Below are 19325 nucleotides of genomic sequence, written 5' to 3' on the forward strand. Positions count from 1 at the left end.
CCCAGTTTCCATAATTTCAGTCCGACATTCAGGGGTTCAAAATTCCCATCGTCCGACGCCCGGGACAAGTCAATTTTCATTTCGGGCAACAATATAATGGTATCTTACTTGTCCGTGGGCTACTAGAAATTTTCAGACTGCAAAATAAACTTGAATTTCTTTTCATATCTGCTCTAAATGCTGCCATTAAATTTCGCAATGATAATAAAGTAGAGCTGTCTGTCTTTGTTCTTTTACACTTTTTGATAAATAGTCCAGGACATCAAATATCATGTTGATTAGTTCTTTCATAATTACATCATCATGATTATGTCATAAAATCAGGGCAAGTGGAAATTTAGTCAGGACAAGTTATGTTCTTAAAGTTACTTGCCCTGTGGGAAGTACCTTTTACAAAAAGTTATGCACCCCTGTTACATACGTAAGTAAAGTCGGTATTTTAAGGAAATAAGCCATATCATGACTGATAGTCTGACAGGAAGTGGTTGTGACAGCACTGGCTGTTGTATGCCATACAGACCCTGAAGAGTATATCCAAGAACGTCCAAGCAAGTCTAGAAAATGTGGCAACAGCTCAAGGCTGCTTGTCATTATATCATTTGTCTGGAAAAGATGTTCATTTCAGAGACTATTTGTTAGTCTACACTAACTGCTGCGTTATTGTTTTGCATACTTTCTTTGAGTGCCATTTAGCTTTTAGCAATATTCCACCAGCACCGCGTGGGGCACTAGCAATGGGCTTCATATGTTGTACCCATGTGGGGAATCGAACCCGGATATTCGGTCTGACGGGCAAACTCTTTAAGCATCCCACCGACCCCAGTGGCATTTCGAAGTTGGTGTACCATAAAAGACATTAAAAACCCCCTTGTCTTTGTTCGCACAAGATGATGAATACTATTGAGATTATGGGAAGAGTGGTTGTGAGTGGTCATATCGAAGGTCGATATTTTCCGCGCTTTTTAAATAAAAACAACAACAACAACAACAACAACAAAAAAAAAAAAAAAAAAAAAAAAAAACGTTTATGGACTAATATATAATGTTTGATAACATAGACTTGTACCAGTATTTATTCATTGCAGTGGAAATTACGATTATTCCCCGGTTCTTCATTTCAGTCATAATTTGTTCTACTGGACGAAGATATTTCAATTCAAAGACTGAAGATTTACACTAGCAAACCGCGGGCCACCATCAATCTATTTGTACTATAGCGGGGAAGTTTTACCTAGTAGGTGGTTATTTCGAACACTAAATGTAATGTAACCTGACAGCTAAATACATATGTGCCATAAGAAACATGTTGGGGAGATCAGCGAACATTATATAATATCAACGGGCTCGGTTTCTAAAAATAGATATGGTGCTTTCCTATTGCTAAAGATAGTTCAAGGTGTCAAAATATAAAAGGCGTCAAACACAAATTTAACGAAATAGAGCATCCCAATTATCGCTTCATTCGAATATTTCTCTTTAAATTCTTACGATTCACGGCAAATGACAATACAAGTATGTTTATCTGTACACTTAAATGATTATTTGCACAATACAAGTTATGCTATTGTCGTATCCAAGAACTATTTCGTGGTCCGTTTTATCAAGCCAGTACAGTTTTCAATTTTCCCAAAATATTAATGGCTGACGTGGCGAGACGTGGATCCGCCAAGTCGAACTCGTGGTAAATCTGATGCAAACGCTCTACGTTCAATACCAAAACCAGATATGATAACTCCACGTAACAGACAAACTATTTTACCCCGACACTGACATGTACATTGTAGACGACGAGCAAAGTGATTCTCTGTGAACATTTCAAACATTGCTCCAACCCTTGTGAGTTTAAAAAACAAGTTGAACAACCGTTACCTTGCTATTGTATTGGCTTCTTGATGTAAGTACCTTTTCACGTGGTCGTTTATCAAGTTAGGGCCATCGCGGCATTCTAGTTCTGTTTCGGAAATTTAATGTTCAGCGTAAGCACCTGTTGCCGAAAAAATGTTTGTCTCAGAATTCTACTCATTGCCATTTAATGACATTTAGCCTAAAGTTTCGGTCTGCAGAAACAGGAATATAGCAAACATGTACCATGATGATTGTTTATATTTGTGATGTTCTAATATAATTTCCTTCTCAAAGTTGTCAGTTAGGTTTTAACATTCTTAAATTGGCTGATAAATTAGTATGTAGGCTACAATTAGTATGTTAATTGTTATTTAGAGTCAACACCAGCAACAAGTTTAGTTAGTTAACAGCCGGGCAAATTATTGGACCTGAATGCTGTGTCAGGGTGATGTATCGTAACATTGTCTTTGGTCCTTATTTGATATTTGCAATACAACAGCTCGCAATATTGTCATGGTGACAACTTACTTTTTCAGCATATTTACATGTTTTTTTTCTTAACTCTCTGTTACGAAGCATGAAAGTCATCAGCCATCATTTTGCTTTGTATTTGCAGCAACATCGTCGATATCACACTAGGCAACATCCACAATGACAATGTTGCTGCAGAGCATCAAGGTAGTCAACTTGATGGTGCTGATGCTGTTCCTGGGATGTGCCTTCTACAGCTTGTGTGTGCACAGTGAGGTCCCCCCAGGCAAAGAGGGGGCACTGACCATTGTTGAGGCAGATGAGGACGATAATGGTATTATTGCTTTTGTCAGTGATTATAGGTAATAACTGATCAGACTGACAGCAAGTGTCTGTAATTGATCGTCGAGAAGCCTTTTATAATCGTCCAGTTGCATAGTTTGATGCTCATACTGTTTTCACTGGATTGTCAGGCTAGATACGATTGATTTACAGGCTACCACCATATAGATGAAATGCTGCTGAATGTTTTTATTATACAGCAAACAGATGTTTTATAGTCATGCTATTAAGTTTTCCGTAGACCATAGTCTTGCTGAGGACCAAAGTAATGCATAACATTCATAACACCCTTTATCAAACCTGAATGTTTGATGATTTCAAATACTGATCTCACGTCTTTAACTTAGCCAAATAAAGTGCTGCTGTTACAAGAAGTGTGTCAGTATATGTCACTCAGGTTGAAAACTTGATGAACATAACGTTTACTTTTTGTGAATGAGTGAGTATGGTTTTGTGCCGCTTTTAGCAATATTACAGGAATATCACTGCAGTGGCTTCCCATTTATTTTCAACGAGTTGCAAGAATCTGTGAACCTGAAGCAGATTGATTCTGGCTGCTTCTCTACATTAAGAAATTGCATCATTAGTTTGTACTTTGCTTTACCATTTAAATTTTTGTTGGAGATTAACATTCCAATGCTGTTATATGTTTTCAGATGGAGTAATATCCATAGAGGAGAATGGAGAAGACAAAGGAAGCAAGAAAGTAGAAGAATATGATGTCTTCTATCCCACTAGAGAATGGCAGACAGTCAAAAAAGGTAGCATTTAACTACACTCAGCTCAATTGCTGATGGGTCATACTGTTAATATAATACGAAACTGTGAATTTTCAACTTCCAGTGTACAGTTCATTTTCATATGAATTGAACAACATTTTGTTACCTGGTTGAATCCTCAGCGGGTCCACAAATCAAAGCAGTTTGTTATATCAGTTCATCATGGGCATGCTCATTGTAGACAGAGTTTACTTAACTTGAAGTGCATACTCATAGCATGTGCATGGGCCAAACCATTGCTTAATCTTAGGCATATATTTTAGGTAGAGTTTTGCCTCACATTAAATCTTAAAAGTCTTACCATTTTTCCAGTTTCAAAAATGTCACCAATCAGTATGGCAGGCATAAATACTCACCATGCTCTTCAACTTGTGGTCACATTGTCAACATGTTCATAACATACTTGAGCGTGTATGAGGACATCTGTTGTCATTATAAGCCATCACTTTTGTTCATAATGTTATAGACAGCCTCCATGATCTCTGGGGTGCTGTGGCAGCCTTGTGGTTTAAGCGTTAACTCATTATGCTGAAGACTCTGGTTCGATTATCCACATGCGTACAGTGTGTGACGGCCATTTCTGGTGTCCTCTGGCGTGATATTGCTGGAATATTGTTAAGAGCAAACTCAGTCAGTCCTAGATCTCTTTTGGATGTGTCATACTTAAAGACATTGAAGAGATAGTACTTGTTGCTATGTTACCCCGCCTTACACTCAGTATTAATATGACAGTACACTGTGCCTTGACTATCCATGTTATATAACTATGACTTAGTTGGTATCAAGTCATAAAGCATTGATCGCCATGATGAAAGACTGTCAAGTTTAGTTTCTATATATTGCTACATATTCATAGAGGTTACATTTAACACTGAAGTATTGTATCTATACAAAGGCACCAAGTGGAATAACTTTCTCCTCCTCATCATCCAGGTCAGGCCATACCAAAAGGACTCCACGTGAGGATGAACTTAGAAAAAGGTGTGACAGAAGCCAAACTCAATGATGATGACAGTGGAAACAAGTTCTGGCAAGCTGGTTCTCATCAAGGTGAGGGATTTGGGTTTCTGCCATTGTATGTGTTGTATCTGTCTTTGTAATTAATATCTTTGGCGTGTAGGACAAAGGGCATGGTCAAAGGGAGGCAACTCTCATGTTTGTCAAATTATCTCCCTTAAATGAGGTGTCAACAAGCATGAAACGCATAGACCCTTTCCATTTACGTCCTCATTAAACACATTACAAAATTGTGGAAGGAAATACAAATATTCCAAGAAAAGACAACGAGCAATTTTAGTTCTGATGGTATTTAGTGTTACTATGATCATATTGTGATAATCAAAAGCCAGTTCTGCTTCAGTCTGTGGTGAACCGTGACTAGTGGTGGTGATAACATTGAGAGTTGAGTGTACTCATAGTGGCGAGGTTGAGCAGTGTAAGTAGCCAGGGTCCAGTTTCATCAGCCAGTCATAAGTCTATGACAGTCACCACTCCTATATGGTTTAACAGACGCTTATGAGAACTGTAGCACTAAAGTCGCTTTGTAAACATGGTAAGGGGAGATGGTCAGCCACAATGTTTTCAAATATATCTCTCTGACTTTTATGCCATCTTCAGGCATGGTCAACACAGACAAGAAGTCATTTACCCGAGATGAGCTGAAGAAGGCGCTGAAAGACTTCAAGTCACATACTGGTACTAGTGGCCAGGATTCCAAGGTGCTGTTTGCAGAACTCCACATATTATAGAGATGAATAATTTAATTCAAACTCACACTTTTGTGTATACAGTTTACTAGTCAAAAGGCTTTAAATTATATATCAGTGATTCTCTGGGTATTTTGGTTTCCTTTGATTACAGGTGTAAATACTATGATTTATATCTTCTTAATGAGGTTTGATTCCCCACATGGACACATTGTGGGAAACTTTGAAACTAGTGAAACTGACAGATACCTAGGAACTGAGCATGTTTTACAAGATTTCAAATTTATTAATTTCATTTCTTTTTCATGAAAAAAATTATGTTTTGTTGTGCATGCTTATGTTTGCATGTATTATTTTCGTGTACAAAGTGACCTCTCAACCATATGATCATAAGTAGGACATGAAGATTTGAATGAGTCCCTTTTACATCGCAACTTTGATCAATCAAATGCCCTATGTGCTTCCACTCATCACTACTTTAATATTGCTAAATATGCTTTCAGTCAGCAGCAGAGGTTAAGAAAAAGTTCAAGTCATACAATGATTTGAAGAAGGATTTTGAAGAAATGAACATTGCCATGAAGACTGACGGTGAGATTATCCGAGATCTGCTGGAACTCTTCAAGAAGGTCAGTTCTGATACTGATGCCAAGTTCAACGTCCTCACAGAACTTGAATACCATCTACATAAGGTAGGACCATATTGCCAACAGTTTAGTTTAATTATTAGCTGTACTAATAATACTGTAAAATCCAGTACAGTGTGCTTTATGATCCCTGATTGTGTGACAATAATGATTATTGAATTGTGATGATTATGATCCCTGATTCTGTGACGATTATCATGATTATGATCATATATACACTGGACAAAATAGATTAGGGATATTGGTATTTTTATGATTGATATCTCATCAGTGTATCAATAAATAAATAGATCATTGTTCATAACTTTAAAATTTACGTATTATATTCCTAACTATTTTTGTCCAGTGTATGATCCCTGATTGTGTGGTGATTATTGAATTGTGGTGATTATGATCCCAGATTGTGTGATGATTATGATCCCTGATTGTGTGATGATTATGATCCCAGATTGTGTGATGATTATGATCCCTGATTATGTGATGATTATAATCCGTGATTGCATGATGATTATGATCCTTGATTGTGTGACAATGATTATTGAATTGTGATGATTATGATCCCTGATTGTATGATGATTATGATTATTGAATTTTGATGATTATGATCCCTGATTGAATGCCAATTATGATTATTGAATTGTGCTGATTATAATCCCTGATTTGTGCTAATTGTGATCCTTGAATAGTGCAGTGTATGATCCGAGACATATGACTATTGTGATCATTCAATTGTAATGATTATGATCCTTAGCCAGCAACTCAAATTATATCACAAATTCAAACACCACAAGCTAGTATTACAGGTTTATTGGAGTACATGTTTGGATCAAACTGACCTCATGAGGATAACTGTGATATTCATTGTTTAGTTAGACCAAGTTGGGTAGTTGGCAAATATAAGAATACGAAAATACACTGAATTAAATTATCAAACAGCATACATACCATACACAATAAATTTGAACCAGATTTTATTCAGCATTAAGCTATATGTGGATACTTACTACTGATTTAGTGGAGAACAATGTTAAAAACAAATTCTTAGAATATCTCTATATAATTTATGAAACGTAAAAAGTCTGGTAAGGTTCATACTAATTTTAGCCCCAAAATACTAATTTTTACCTCAACATTTGGCCAAAATACTAACTGGACAAAGTTAGGGTTGGTGTCTCAGCATATATTACTTCATTCACTGACTTTGCCAAGTTCAGGTTCATGTGTGTGATGCATGTACACACCGTCATCATAGCAGTGGAATTCTAGTGACTGTGCCCTTTCACTGACATCCTCAGGAACAATGTATTGTTTGTTCTCCAGATTGACAATGCCCAGCTGTTCAGCTCCATGGGAGGTATGTCACTGCTTGTGACAAGTCTTAATGACACCAGTCCAAAGATACAGGAAGAGGCAACCCTAGTTCTTGGCTCAGCACTACAGAGGTAACTGTCAACACAAAGCCATCCTGTCTTAGTTGTCTTCATCCCAAGACAATAAACAAGCATCAAGTTACCCATTCTGCTATCTGTGAAGATAAGTTCCAGAAGAGGTCATCGTCAGCTCATGCTTGGCAACTAATGGGTTCGGGTGGTTTAGACTCTCTAACTTAGTTGACATAAGTCATTGTATCTCAGTTTTGTAGATTGATGTTCATGCTATTGATCTCTGAACTGTCTGGTCCAGACTGGATTATTTACAGCTGGGATTATTATAGTGAAGTGTAAAACAACAAATCAACTCAGCTGGGCTTACTTATCTGACTGGTACATAAAGTTTCTTGAAGTAAGGGGCAGACAGCTGGTCCAATCATCTAAGCCACATCACCCTGTGCAGAGTTGCATGTCTTAATGAATCAGGATATGCTGTTAGTCATGTTGAACATCCATAGCCTGCATAACAAAGCTATGTTATTCCTGAACTTCTGTTCAAGACAACTCTTTTCCTCGACACAAGCTAAACAAAATATTGTGTGCATGTATTACAAAACCTTGTTATGATAATATCATTTTTCCTCAGTAACCCCAAAGTTCAAATATCTGCTATCGAGCACGGCGCAATGCATCAACTGATCAAGATGTTGTCCACAACGTCATCAACATCACTGCAGAAGAAGACGCTGTTTGCATTGTCATCACTTGCCAGACACTTCCCATATGCCCAGAAGAAGTTCTTGGAACTTGGAGGACTTGCTGCACTAAAGAGGCTCTTTGATGATTCCAGCACGGATGCTCAAAAGCTCCAGATAAAGGCTTTAACATTTCTCAGTGACCTGTTGGTGGAGAAGGTGAGAAACTCTTCCATGTTGAGTGATCTTTGGTGGTATTTCCATGCCTGTCTAAAAGCGATGTAAAACCAAACTCACTCCTATCCCAATATCTCTGATCATCCCATAATTTGTCCCTTCTTGTCATGGCAGATGACATTCCCAGCATGCATTGCTTACAAGGTCAAGGTCTCCAATTGCCTATGTTTAATCACTTTGTATATTTCTAGTCAGAGTAGATCCTCAATAACTCGTGCTTCCTGTCAGTGAGACTTCTAGGTGGATCACTTCCAAACCATCACATGCCTTTCCCTTTTGGACATTTGAGTCAGAATAGGACCCAGGCATCCTATGCTCGTACCTCATGGTGAGCCCAAAACAGGAGATTCCTGATACCTCTTGCTTGTTGTGAGAGCATCCTAAGACATGACAAAATTTATGTAAAGATGGCGGTTATATAGTTGACTTTGGTGCTGTCATTTTAACTGAATGTTGTTCAGCATGCTGTTGTCATATTGTCACACACTTGATAATTTAACCATTAAATATTTTGAATATTCTGACTGCTTGTGATATTTCTAGTGGGTCAGACAGTATGATTTTACAGTGCAATATTGCCAAGATAAACTTGTGAAAATTAGAATTGCAACCAGTGGTTGTTGTGTGGTCAGCCTCACTGTCGTGTCATTGTCGTAAGATGCAACTAGCAGGATCTGGTGGTCAGGCTTTCTGACTTGGTTGACGCATGTCATTGTATCCCAACTGCATCAATCAATGTTCATACTGTTGATCACTTGATTACCGTGCAAACTTGATTTTTTACAGACAACATCTGTAAATGGTCAAGTGTGAACCACACAAGCCCCTCTTACATCAAGCAATGATTGCTGAAGAGCAGTTCTTCCTCAGATCTTCAGGGGTAGTTATGGTATTGGAGAAAAGACTGATTCTAAAGATGTTGTGTATGTTTCAGGAATTAAGTGAGAAGCATACAGACGAGGACAACAGTGTTGATGTGGAGAGACTGAAGCAGTACAGACAGTGAGTACTTCTCAGTATCACATCTTGAGTACAGTATCTCAAACACATTAGGCTAAGTAAAAAAAGTGAAATGTTTCTCGGGCATTGGTGAGTCACTTTTATTTTTGCACATAACAGTTTGTTATTGCCTTTTAAAAAAATCATTTTGACGTGGATGCATCTCGATCATCCATTTGTCTACTATGAGAATGAGTGTCTGTGAGATCAAGTGTGACAGAATCTACAACTCTTTAACACATTCTAAACTTCCCAAGCTGTATATCGGAGAGAAAAAAATAAAAAAGTGCTCCTCATTTGTCACCTTTTTTCCGTCAAAACTTGAAAGAAAAAGTCCTACCCCCCTCGTCACTTTTGTGGCCGAGAAACATTTACCGGTAATTTTTTCTATGCAGCCTTAGGGTGGTGGGGTAGCCAAGTGGATAAACGTTCCCTCAGCATGGTAAGGTCCAGGTTCAATTCCTCACATGAGTACTATGTCTGGAGCAGATTTCTTGTGTCCACTGTTCTAGGATGTTGCTAAAAGTGGTGTAAAGCCCTACTTATTACATGAAGCTTTTGTTATCTACACCTTTGATGTGGTCAGGTGAAACAGTACTCAATTAGGGAAGGTGATGGACATCCTGTTTGGCAAGGTCAAAACTTAGTACAGCATCTGTAAATGGTCAAGTGTGAACCACACAAACCCCTCTTTACATCAAGCATGGCTTGCTGAAGAACAATTTGCTGAGAAACATTTAATGTTTTTGATGAGCCTTTGGGTAGCCAAGTGGATAAGCGTCATCAACGTCACTTAATCCTGTAGTCCAACACATACTCACCGAGACTGGGGTGAGACCATAGGATCCTGGTCATAATCTACAGCAACCCATGTTGTAATCTACAGCAACCCATGTTGTAATCTACAGCAACCCATGTTGTAATCTACAGCAACCCATGCTGTCATCTACAGCAACCCATGTTGTAATCTACAGCAACCCATGTTGTAATCTACAGCAACCCATGTTGTAATCTACAGCAACCCATGTTATAATCTACAGCAACCCATGTTGTAATCTACAGCAACCCATGTTATAATCTACAGCAACCCATGTTGTAAGAGGAGACTACTTGATGCATGGTGATCCATTTGCGTATCATGGGTTCAATCTATGTATTGTGTAGTTGAGACTTAATTATTTACAGCCATTATATACCTGGAATGGTGCTGAGTGTGGTGTAAAACCAGCAAATAATCTCATGATCTGGAGGTGCCTGAATTTGGGGATTGGATGATTTTTTTCTAAAAAATTCAGAAAGACATGACTTGACCGAGGTCAAAGCCAGAGGATAATCAGTAATCAATGGTAATCTATTAACATTATCCCTGTGGACATATTAGCCAAAGTAGTAATCTATCATTAAAGGTTGCTTAAAAACCCAGACTCTCTCAATATACGGGGTAAAATAACAGTCCCAACAATCAATTTGCTATGAGAACAATTCTTTGTAATCTGTTCTTAGCTGACTAAAATAACAGTCAGTAGAATACACATCTCCATTACTCTTGACACATCTGCAACAAGACCACTGGCAGTTACTGTTTTGGATTTAAAACAGAGGTGAACAGACATCATATCATATTGAGTCTGCTCACGTTCGAAAAGAAATGTATGTTGACAGAAATAGGATATATGAACATACTTTGTTTTGCTAAATTGGTGCAGCTGGATTATCACAGAGATTGTCTGTTCCGGACTGCTTCAGAGTCCGGACAAATGAGTCAGTCCCTGACAAGTCTGTACTAGACAGATTCCACTGTAAATTAATTGCAGAAAACCAGTGCTGACACCTAGTGTTCTTGAAGATTGTCAGCATGTCGTGCTATGGCAGCACTTGTCATGCATTCAATTTGATCCAAAAAATGTGAATTTGTTGCCAAATCCCACACCCATCAACATTCCTGCCATACTACATTAATATATAACAATGTTTTGATGTACTGGAAAAATGTGTTTTCAAAAACTCAGCCATCCAGATCTCTACTTTCTCCTGGCCAATCCCTTACAAAAACTGTTGTCACCTTTCAGATTCAACCTCAAGTCCTCCATGAGAGAGAGCGGCTGGTGTGAGCTGGTACCTCAGCTACTGTCCACCCCTGACCATGATGCCAGGGAGAAGGTGCTCAATGCCATGACAACCCTTGTGTCCGAGTGTCGGCCGACCTTCACCTCTGCTGTCACCAGCCTGGAGTCTCTGAAGAGTGAGTATGAGGCTCTGGCTCTTGATGAGAAGGAAGAAGGTGATGATTATTTTACTGGACTGGCTCAGCTGGTTACCACCATGTTGTCAACGGTTCAAAGGAGGGATGAGCTTTGAATGTGTGATTCTTTGAGATTAAACACACAGACGACTTGAAAGATGATCAAGAAAACTTTTCTGCACTGGTTTAGCTTGTTACCTCCATGTTGACAATGGTGCAATCAGGGACAAGCTTTATGTGTTTGGTTCTTCATAGATTTAACACGGGGGTGTATATTGACGATACAGATGACTTCTTAACCGAACTGGTTGAGCTAGTTTTTACCATGTTGTCAAATGTTCAAGTCAGGGAAAAACTTTGGATGTGTGATTGTTTGTGATTGAACACACAGAAAACTTGGAAGATGAACAAGATTACTTTTCTGCACTGGTTTAGCTTGTTACCTCCATGATGTCAATGGTGCAATCAGGGATGAGCTTTATGTGTTTGGTTCTTTAACACTGGGCGTCTACTGAAAGTGGAGATGACTTCTTAACTGAACTGGCTGAGCTTGTTTTGACCATGTTGTCAAATGTTCAAGTCAGTGAAAAACTTTGAATGTGCAGTTCTTAGAGTTGTTACACAAGGAGGTTATTGAAGATTATGACGACTACTTAAGCAGACTGATTGAACTTTGTTTTGACCATGTCAAAAGTTCAAGTCATGGACAAACTTTGATCTGTACACTTAACAGGCATGTCCCTGGATTTGTTTGTGAGTGAGGATGGGTTTATGTCACAAACATATGAGTATGACTGTTCGCATGATTTAAGCTGCTTAAAAAGTGAAAAATGTACTTAAAATTCATCACTGTATTTGGACACTGTTTTGATATTTCAATGTTTCATGTCACAGTTCATGTCAGATTTTCTCTACATTTTCATTAAAAACCTATGCTCTCATTCTGTTAGCATGTAAATGACCGATCTCAGGTTCTATCGATTTTTACTTTTGACGATGATGCTGTTCATCCAGAGAGGTTTTTGGTTTGTTATGAATGTGAATACTATGGGTGCTACTATAAGAAAAGAAGAGTGGTATAAACCAACTGAAGTGGTATAAACCAGCTGGAGTGGTATAAACCAAATGGAGTGATATAACCCAACTGGATCAGTATTATTTGAATACATATTGTCTCTACTGGGGATTGTCTCCAGAATCTAAGGAGAAAAATGGACTCTCAACAAAGAATCCTTTTGAAATGGAATTTTCAGCATGAGATCATGTAAGTTAAAACATTTCTATATGAGGTCTTTTCTCAATATAAAGAAACTGCCATCAACAAATTCTTGCCTCCATGCTTTCAAAGTAAGAGTAAAGATGCTGATCTTCAGTAGCCTATGCTTGTTGAAAGAGGTGGCTGACAGGGTCGGACGGTCATAGTTGCTGACTTGGTTGACACATGTCATCGTATCACAGTTGTGTAGATCAATGTTCATCATGTCGATCACTGGAGTATCTGGTCCAGACTCGAGTATTATCAGACTACTGGAATATTGCTGAGTGTGGCTTTAAACAACAACCAAACCAAACCATCTTCCTTTTCATGCATGAGTGTTTGGATACTTTGTCAGAAAACAGGAGGTATTATTTTACTTATCATCCAAAAACCTTCTACCAACTATTTATGTTTTTACAGTCTTCAGTGTAAAATACAGAGGGCCACTTACAGGGCAAAGATGTTAGTGATGTCACTTGTGTATGACGTCATAAAAACAAACGACATCAAAATTACCTGCAATGCACTGTGATATAACTTCTTTGTAGCAGTGGGGTTTTTTTAGATATTGCTTCATCTCACACTGTCAGTGTCTCTTGTGAAAGCCAGTTTGAGATGATAATATTCAATGTGATTGGTTTTAAAGATGAGTGTCATGTAAGGACAATCAGTTTCTTAGCTTTTATCTTACATCTGATGTTTCACATTCCAAAAATCACATTCCGTCCACTGTCTGTTCATGTACAGCTACTTTGACTCTTGCAATGACCTTGCTATTTATTAACATTTGATAATGTTAAACCGAACTCTTGAATTCACATGGATTGACTGATTGGTTGACATTCCTTTGTTAAACTGAAATTTTTCATAACTGTTTCAACTATTGGTATTTAATAGTTATGTCAAATTTTGATCCTGTTTTCATTGATGTTCATAGTTTGACCATTTAAGGTTACCCAGTTCTTTCTCCATATGGTATTGTTTAAGTACAAAAATTAAACTGTGTACATCAGTTCTTATAATCATATATATTCTTTACATCTAATTGTTGAGTTCTTTTTCAAGAGCAAGGAAATATTATAGATACATGCTACTCAAACACTGTTAAAGAACACCTGATTCTTCAAGACTTTAACACAGTTTATGAAGTATATATGTTGCAGTCAATTTCTCAAACGAGTCAGCTGACCAAACGATTTTAGTCATTTGGTCAAATTACTGAAAGGATCAGTCATTTGGTCAAAGTCATGAAAGGATCAGTCATTTGCTCAAAGTCATGAAAGGATGAACTATTTGGTCATATTCATGAAAGGATCAGTCATTTGGTAAAATTCATGAAATGATCAGTCATTTGGTAAAATTTATGAAAGGATTAGTCAATAGGTCAAATGACTTTGCAGGAACAAATCATGCATTGATTGAATACTTGCGAGATTCTGTCTTGTGTGAAGAATATAATGTAATTCAAGTTGATAAACCATGTTGTAGGGGTTCAAATATTTTTTAAAACCAACTTGCCACAGGGCAAGTGACTTCAAGAAAGTAACTTGTCCTGACTAATTTTCCACTTGGCCTGACTTTATGACACAATGTTTGATGTTAGTGTTTCTGGACTGTTTAGAGTGACAAATTTCAAAGAACGATAGCTCTAAATTACTATTATTGCGAAATGTAATAGCTACATTATGAGCAGATATGAAATGAAATCCAAGTTTATTTGCAGTGTGAAACCATAGGTGGAAATTATCTAGTGGTCCACGGACAAGTAAGATGCCATTATCTGATTGCTCAAAATGAAAACTGACTTATCTCGGGCATCGGGCGATGGGATTTTTTAACGGCTGATGTTTTGTTTATATTAATTTAGATGAGCCTTCTTATGTTTATGTGAGAGCAGATAAGCTTTGTGTGACAGTATGCTGTTTAGATATGATCATTTATGCACATGTGAGTTGTAAATATTTGAGTGAATAAATTATTGTAAAGATGTGGTTTGTTCAGTTTGAAATCGGTGAGCAGTTGTATGGTGTTTGTGAAACCAAGGATCATAGTCTGGGTGCATCTGGGTTTCAAAACTCCAAGCCTACTTAAATGTGGCTTAACTGATTAAAAAGCCACTCTTCTTTCAAGTGCTTCACACATTACCAGTTAAAGGGGCACTAATGCGGAACGAATAATGTTTCTCACCAACGGTCTAATTACGAAACCAAGCAGCAAATTGGTCTGCACCCGCCCCCTCGACCGTGACTAACAAATGGAGTGGGCTCCTGTCCACATTAGCAGAATATCTTCACCCTAAAAAGTGAGGAGGCAGGATGCCCACCACATGCCGTTATTTAAAAATATTCATGGTATCCCTTATCTGACTGTAACAAAATATCCGAGCAGTGTAGTTTTTTTTATGATGCCTGGATGCTATGGTGACTGATCCAATTTGATCCTATTTCTGTGTTTTACCTGGATATTTCATCATGCCATGTGAAAATATGATGTCTACATACACGTAGCTTTGCCATTGGTAGAGAAATCTGAAAATTTTCTTGAGTGTAAAAAAACTGATTATACCCATTTACCCAAGTACACAGCAAACACCTATGTGCATTTCTTATGTAACAACGAAGTTCAGTTGGTATCCTCAAAACATTATGCTCCCAAATCATGTGAAGGGTGGCGAATCACTCGATTGTGTGGCCCAGACTTGATTTTTTTTCACAGATCGCAGCCATATAGCTGGAATATTGCTGAGTGCAGCCATAAACCACAAACTACGACATATTGGTAAGAAATGTATATAATGTCAAACCGACAGGTCTCCTGGAACGTGTGCTTATAGCAATAACTTTTATGATAGTAATATTCACCAAGCATCACGTGGTCAGGTTTCCAAACAAGGCCTAAAGTGAAAACAAAGTACAAAACACGTTTAAACCTTTAATGCATTTCGCATGTTATAAAAAATACAATGTATGTGCCATATCAAATTCAAAGTGTTATAACACAGTTCGATATGGGGCCGACACAGGCCGGACACGCATTAGTGACCAGCGTGATCTTATATACGACAAAATGTTATGGATGTCAACTTCTTCTTTATTGTTTACACAACGTTTCTAGGCTATTCCTTGCCCTTTTGTCAGGTGGACGAGTTCGACATCCACCTGACGAAGGGGCAAGGAATAGACCACAAACGTGTAAACATAAAGGAGCTGACATCCATAACATTTTGTCGTATATTAGAATACAGACTACCATATGCCTCTCAAGAATCTCATCAGCGTGATCTTGATAGTTAAACTGGTGTTAACCTAAAACAGAAGTATGTCTAACAGCTCCGAACCGCATCAAATTCCCCACCGTTCTGCAATGTTAACACCCGAAATGAACCAAGTCTACATTGTTCTGATTCTCCCATCTCACGGGGGCTCCTTTTCAATTTTAGAGGAATTATTTGCTTTTGACAATTGTAGTTCAGAAGTTTGTTGAAGGAGGATGCATCTAGAACCAATGCCATCGATCCTATTCCTTAATAATGATGAGGTAGTTGATGCAGAGGTCATCTCTGAAGACGTCTGGATTCATGCTTGCAATTCGTTCCTGAATGTCGCCATATAAATCATTCACGATTTCCAATCTCTCCTCTCGTGAACGATCGTCGGAGAGGCCGTCCATGAAGATGCTGTTGCTCCAGTTCCTGTGGGCGGCCACATACGCTCTTGCGAATCCATCTCTGTCATCAACACCTTCCAGGTCCCTCTTCTCCTTCCAGGCGGAGTAGAAGACGTCATTGTTGATGACCACGTCAGATGAAACCAGGCGTAGGCCCGATTCCCTAACTGCAGATGTGCCATTATCAAAAGGTGCCTTCAGATCCCTCATATTGTAATGACAGTATGCTATATTGGTGTCGATGAATTCCTTATTGGTTATCTTTCCCGTGTCTCTGTATTCCCGCCACAGGTCTGTCATTAGAAACACAAGGTTCTGCAAGGTAAAAGAGATTCGACCGCTTGTTTCACACGACAGGGAGACAGCCAGTATTCCACCCCTTCTTAGTTCTCTACCTCTCATCAGCAAGAACGTCTCCCAGTCTGAAAGACTCTGGTCACGAAGGGCCTTTATTTCGTCTGCAGAACTGTCAGGGTAGATATACAGTGATTCCTTATACGGAACCGGTGTCCTGGACAGCCAATGGGCAGCGAGCATACACATGATGAAATGCATTGAGTTGGACGGTACACACTGTTTATAGAAGTCTACACCTGTTGCAAGAGCGAATACATTGTCCATCCTCAAAAGGTAAGATGGAGGATCTGGGATAATGCCAGAAAGGCGTCTGAATAAAGAATTGAAGTCGTTTAAAGACTGGTCTTCATAGATAACTTGGAACTGCCTTTCAGAACCATGGCGTGCCTTCAGAATATCCAACAAGTCCTTCAGGAACGTCATTGAAGTGGCTCCATCTCCTGTCCCGTAGTCACCAATGTTGAACACATGCTCTTTGAAGGGAATTTCTGGCACCAGTTTCAGTAGCTTGTCCTTCACAGGGTTCATTAACTGGACTGTCTGAAGGCTCAGCGTTTTTCCATAATTTCCACACCCTGTTTGACCATAGGGTACATAGCCCTTCCCTTGAGTGTTGTATGTTGTGAAAGGTACAAGTGGCCTGATACTTCTCAGGTGTTGTAGACTGCAGTATATCTTTCGTGAGAACATATTACGTGCGGTCTTACAGGACAGTGATCTGTCTGAAATGTAGAATTAGTGTTTCATAGTAACTGTTTACATTTTACCTGCTTGTCTTTGTCCCTACTGGAGCGGTAAGGGAACCCAGTAATTAAAGCGTTAGATCTTCAGGCCGAAGACCTGGGTTCGACTCCCAACACGGTCTGAGTGTGTGAAGCCCATTTCTGGCGTCCCCTGTTCTCATATTGGTGGAATATTGCTTAAAGCGGCGTAGAATGTTCTTAAATTGTATCCACAAATAAGTGCCGATCGTCTTAAGTGAGTGAGTGAGTTTGGTTTTACGCCGCTTTTAGCAATATTCCAGCAATATCACGGCGGGGGACACCAGAAAATGGGCCTCACACATTGTACCCATGTGGGGAATCGAACCCGGGTCTTCGGCGTGACGAGCGAACGCTTTAACCACTAGGCTACCCCACCGCCCCCCGATCGTCTTGAAGGAGTTACAGAAGTACATAGATATATCATATCCTGGCCTTCACCGGTCTGACTCTATATGTAATGTTACTGTGTCACTAAACTGTGTGTCGTGGTTGGGTGGTTGTATTGTGTAGATGAGTGAGTGAGTTTAGTTTTACGCTGCACGCAACAATACTCCAGATATATGGTGGCGATCTGTAAATAATCGAGTCTGCACCAGACAATCCAGTAATCAACAGCAACAGAATTGATCTGCGCAATTGTCAACCAAGGCAGTGAGCCTGACCACCCGATCCCGTTAGTCGCCTCTTACGACAAGGATAGTCACCTTTTATGGCAAGCATGGGTTGCTGAAGGACTATTCTACCCCGGGCCTTCACCGGTCTGACTGCATATGTACTGTTACAGATTCACGGAACTGTGTGTCATACTATTGTTTAGTGAATTTCGTTGGAGAGATCGGTTTTGATGTGTTAGTCGAGTGAATTGAAATGACAGTGCATGGTGAATGTCATTTAGCGTGCATTCTTCCCTTTGTCATTCATGTAATACTGTAGTCAACTGACTAAAACAGCTACATTTTAGCTTACAGTTTTGCTGTGTACGGATATACAAGGATGTTTGTAATACGTAAGATTCCATCTGATGTTGAACAGAGATGCTATGACATTACAACAAGCACGACGGTGTAGTAAACATTTTGTATCAGATTATTTTCCGTTTTAGTTTTTGAAATTCTTTACTTAAAACATGTCTCAGTGGCCCTCTTCCGTATTAACAATGAATACAGGTACAAACCATCTTCTGAATCACATTGATACAACTTACCAAGCGGTATCCACAGGTACTAAAGACGAAATGCGTGGACGTAAAACTTCATGACTGTTATATACATGGTTGTACACTCATTCAATGGAGTAAGTAGGCTGGAACTGTAAAAAGTACACGAAGCCTCGCAGCAAATTGCTTCTTTTGTCAACCGTGAAGTTTTTTCCAACATTTATACTCCTAGTCATCCGCGCGGGATGCACGGCAATGTGACGCTTGTCACAATCCCCGAACAATCATGACTTTTTATTTCTTCTATGCTCCTATTTCATGGTCCAGAGATCATTTTAAATGAGTACCCGATGACAGGGCCAAGTGGCCAAGATCGGTGTCATGAGTCTATGTGCCCAACAAAGGGAAACAATTCAACCTTATGTACCTGCATGTGGCATCAGTGGCGATGATGATCACTAGACGTAAAATTCCTCATGACATCAATCTAATTCGTGGACAGCATAAACTGGAAAGGGTGTGAGTGTTCAAGTTTCTTGGTGTGTATTTTGATCAAAGACTAACATGGTCTTCCCACATCACACATTTGTATAACACATGTAACAAGATCAACAATTTATTAAGGTGTATTTCCAAAACGAAGTGGGGTGCTGATAAGTCAAATATGTTATTGCTGTACAAGGCCCTCATCTTGTCAAGACTTGATTATGGTTGCGAGGTCTATATGTCGGCAGCTAAGTGTCACCTTAATAAGCTTGACCGAATTCAGTCTAAAGCTTTGAGAATATGTA

The 19325-nt window shown here is 38.9% G+C and overlaps 2 protein-coding genes across 2 annotated transcripts; one reads left to right on the top strand and one right to left on the bottom strand.

Annotated features, from left to right (window-relative positions):
• Positions 1–1619: 1619 nt before the first annotated feature.
• On the top strand, positions 1620–14578 carry LOC137265476 (nucleotide exchange factor SIL1-like). The gene is made up of 10 exons (XM_067800881.1): positions 1620–1894; positions 2462–2650; positions 3315–3419; positions 4371–4487; positions 5055–5155; positions 5647–5835; positions 7111–7232; positions 7807–8074; positions 9027–9094; positions 11161–14578. The coding sequence occupies exons 2-10, from the start codon at positions 2497–2499 to the stop codon at positions 11447–11449; spliced, it is 1413 nt and encodes a 470-aa protein (XP_067656982.1). The 5' UTR covers positions 1620–1894; positions 2462–2496; the 3' UTR covers positions 11450–14578.
• Positions 14579–16107: 1529 nt separating this feature from the next.
• Positions 16108–17142, bottom strand: LOC137264896 (uncharacterized). The gene has a single exon (XM_067800255.1). The coding sequence runs from the start codon at positions 17140–17142 to the stop codon at positions 16108–16110; it is 1035 nt and encodes a 344-aa protein (XP_067656356.1).
• Positions 17143–19325: the final 2183 nt, after the last annotated feature.

Source organism: Haliotis asinina, chromosome 15 (assembly GCF_037392515.1).
Source record: "Haliotis asinina isolate JCU_RB_2024 chromosome 15, JCU_Hal_asi_v2, whole genome shotgun sequence".
NCBI classification, from domain to species: Eukaryota; Metazoa; Mollusca; class Gastropoda; order Lepetellida; family Haliotidae; genus Haliotis; species Haliotis asinina.